Genomic DNA, 3674 nt, shown 5'->3' on the forward strand with positions numbered 1-3674 from the left:
ATATGCAAATTAGCCGCCATCTTGGCTGGCGATTAATTTGCATATCTCGCTGATTAGCCAATGGGAAGGGTAGCGGTCGTACGGCTAATTACCATGTTTCTCTTTTATTAGATAGGATAAGCCACCATGGGAAGAGTACAGATTTATAATAAAAAATGGAAAGGTCCTATAGTTTAGGAGTCTGACTAGTTAGATTGCATTTCCCCAGTGATCTTATTCATTTTATAATTTTACTATCAAGCTCTTTAATATAACTGTCTAATTCATCTGTATATCCTCAGCAGTGTATGGCATGCGCTCACTTGTACACACATACACACACACACACACACAGGTGTTCAATAAATGATTCCCAAATGAATAAAGGAAAGGCTATTAACTAGGTTTCTTATGGTGAACCTGAAACTTTACTGAATAATATAGAGACAAAGGGAAGCCTTGCTGGGTAATTGCTATGCAAATGAATTAGTAACTAAATAAAAATCCAGAATGCCCTCCAGTCTAAAACAGAATCCATTTAATAATTTATTTTTCTTAAAGAGGGTTTTTGTTTAATTTTGTTTTGATTTTTACTATGATTACATCACGGATATCAATACTGGGTGAAAATTCATTTTTGAGCCATTGAACATGTTTATTTTTAAAAACTTCAGTGACTGAAACATGAAGTGCCCTACAAAATCTCATTACTCCCTTTACCATGGATTCTGGGTATATGTTTTTTCATATGTCTGTTCACTGGGCACTTTTGTTTGTTGTTTTTGTTTTTAGGCTGATTGCCTTCCTCTTTGGAACCTTTGAAAGCTTCTAATCTTCCCTGCTTTGCAATTTCTAATCTCCACTGACATTTGTTCATTACCAAACCAAGACAGATGAGATCCTCAGGAATGTTAGCTATCATTGAAAATGGATCAGCAAATAGTTTATAGCAAGACACTTTTAATGGTCCTATTTGGAGTAGACTTGTAATAATTGAAATCTTGACAATTCTTTGCCACCTTTAAGAGAATCTCCTAACTAGGACTTAAGAAACAAACACAAGATATTGGCACACTACCAAACAGCATTTTCTCTCTTCTCCTTTATCCACTATCATAAATGACAATCATTTATGGCCTTTATAAACATCTAAACAAAAATATTTTGAGAACTAATGGTGTTTTAGATAGTGTACTATATGAAAAGGTAAGGGAGTTTTATTTGGACTGAAGTTAATGAAGGATATTTACCTAAAATGAAATGACAGTTTTGGGGTAGCAATTATATTTGGATTTTCATATCCTAGTAAATTGTCTCAACACTAACAACACAGATTTTATTACTCACTGAATATCAGGTGATACTATTTGGGCAAGGTTTCTTATGGTTTCTAGTGCACAGCCATGGAAATGCCACTGAAAGAATATTAATACAGAACTGCAAAATCATGGTTCATATGTTCAGATCTGAAAACAATCTCAGATTCTGGCTAGTCCAAAACCTGTACTCCAGAAATGTCAAAACTCAAATCCAGGAAACTTAGGATCTGTTCAGGGCAACAAAATTTAGTAGATTAACAACAGAACCTATGGTCACTACACCAGACTCATACACTAGGGCTCTCCTCATTTTACCAGCTAGCAATACTATAGACATGGTATTGCAGCTACTTTATGAATTTTATCTCTTAAAGCTGTTAATACCTGCATATATTAAATGACATTGCAACCAAGCCAGGAAAAAGCCATTTTCTCCATGAAATACTAGTTCTAAACCTTACTATGCAAAAGTTATGAGAGCCAAACTGAATTGTGGTCATGACCACCTATAACACTGTTTTCCCCTCCTTGTTGGTTATAGAGAGAAAGTTTGGTATAAAAACGAAAATCCAGGAGATTTCATATTTTCATCCCAGAACAACTGTACAAATCCAGGCTGACTGAAGACATTAAACAGAGGGTTTCAAAGGTTGCCTTCAGTAAGTGTGTTAATAGATAAAAATATCATATCACAGTGTATTTCTAATTTCTAATAAGTGGTATGTATGTAATGAGCCTATGAGAAATATTGTAATTTTTTTTATTGCTTTGCTTTTCCTCCAAAGTGAAAGGTGTGAACGGATATGGAATAGCAGACAGGGATGTGTCATTTTAGAATGTGAAGCCCTGACTGGTTTGGCTCAGTGGATAGAGCGCCGGCCTGCGGACTGAAAGGTCCCAGGTTTGATTCCGGTCAAGGGCATGTACCTTGGTTGCGGGCACAGCCCCAGTGGGGGGTGCGCAGGAGGCGGCTGATCGATGTTTCTCTCTCACCGGTGTTTCTAACTCTCTATCCCTCTCCCTTCCTCTCTGTGGAAAATCAATAAAATATATTTAAAAAAAGAATGTGAAGAGAAAAATCATTTTATGGGGTAACTTTAATGGGGTGTGCTCCTAAGAAAAAGGAACTTACATTATTCTACTCTATTTTGGAGTCAAGTTAGCAATATAAGGTAACACAGCAAAAATAATGAAAATTAATACAAAGTTTACGTTGGCAAAATGCTTTAGAGGTCTCCAGTTGGAATCTGTTTCAACCACCTAAGAAACATTTCCAAAAGATGCTTTAAAACACAATGGCAAACTTTACAGTTTGCTACTAGCAGGCTGCTTACAAGTATATAGTACTTGTGTGAACTAAATACCATATACTGGAATAGTCAAGAAATAATTTTTTTTCTGTTAGGAATGTGTTGTAGGTACAATAGCACTTATTAAAACCAAAACCACCTTAAAGATGGGCCCACAAACCTTGCTGTACAAGGTTTCGTCCTCAAACAGCAAAGAAAACTCTCCAAAGTGATTCCTGAAAATCGGTGTTTCTGCCACACTCTCTTCCTCTCCTTTCCTCAATACAACTCCCTCCTCCACCAGACCCTAGGATTCTAAAATCAAACGATCCTACCTGAAAGCTAAAGTATACACGCTCACACCCCCAAATTCCTAACCTCATCTCTTCTTTAATATCCCACTGCAAGTATCTGCCCTGCAGGATGCTGAATCTCGCCAAAGGGGGGGTTTCTTCTCTCTGATTTCTTTGACCTTTACTCTTCTGACCTCTGCCCCCTTTCTCATCCGTCAGTCTCTCTTCCCTTTCCCTGATCCTATAGTTCCACAGCGCTTGTCTACCTTGCCTCCTATCTTTTACCAAATCACGCCTCAGCTTCCTACAGCATACTGAGGTGGCCTGACTGGAAGAAAAATTATGGGCTTTTTTCCCCTTCAAACTCCTGCCTTGTGAATGAATACCTGAGGTTCCTTTTCCTGGAGCCCCATCCTTTTCGGGGTGGGGGGGAGAATTAGGGAACCCACTCTCGGCTTCAGTCCGTCTTGCACACTCGGGGCTACTTCATCGAGGCGGGGCGGGAGGAGCTTGGCCTCTTACTGCGCCACAGCAGGTGGGGGGTCGGGCGGTGGCGAACCGCGCCCCTCAGATCTTGGACAGGCTGAAGAGAGGCAGCGAAGGAGATGGGGCCGCCCCCAAACCCCGGCACGGGAACTCACCTTCTCTGAGGCAAGGGCGGGTGTCTACTTTAAAACTACTGTCCCCCCTCCCCGCCGCCGCCATAGTGGAGCCGCCAAAGCCTCCGCGGCCGCTGTCGCCACAGCCACCTGCAGGCGAGCTGGCAGGAGTGGAGGTGGCGAGGAGGCAGACTC

The 3674-nt window shown here is 40.5% G+C and overlaps 1 protein-coding gene across 1 annotated transcript in view; it reads right to left on the reverse strand.

Annotated features, from left to right (window-relative positions):
* Positions 1 to 3632, reverse strand: part of ZMAT1 (zinc finger, matrin-type 1) — a 32751-nt gene extending 29119 nt beyond the window's left edge. Inside the window, exon 1 of the mRNA XM_014532287.1 lies at positions 3522 to 3632. Coding sequence (XP_014387773.1) covers positions 3522 to 3585 — 64 coding nt within the window. The 5' untranslated portion in view covers positions 3586 to 3632. The remainder of the gene's footprint in view (positions 1 to 3521) is intronic.
* Positions 3633 to 3674: the final 42 nt, after the last annotated feature.

This window comes from Myotis brandtii, unplaced genomic scaffold, assembly GCF_000412655.1.
Source record: "Myotis brandtii unplaced genomic scaffold, ASM41265v1 scaffold87, whole genome shotgun sequence".
NCBI classification, from domain to species: domain Eukaryota; kingdom Metazoa; phylum Chordata; class Mammalia; order Chiroptera; family Vespertilionidae; genus Myotis; species Myotis brandtii.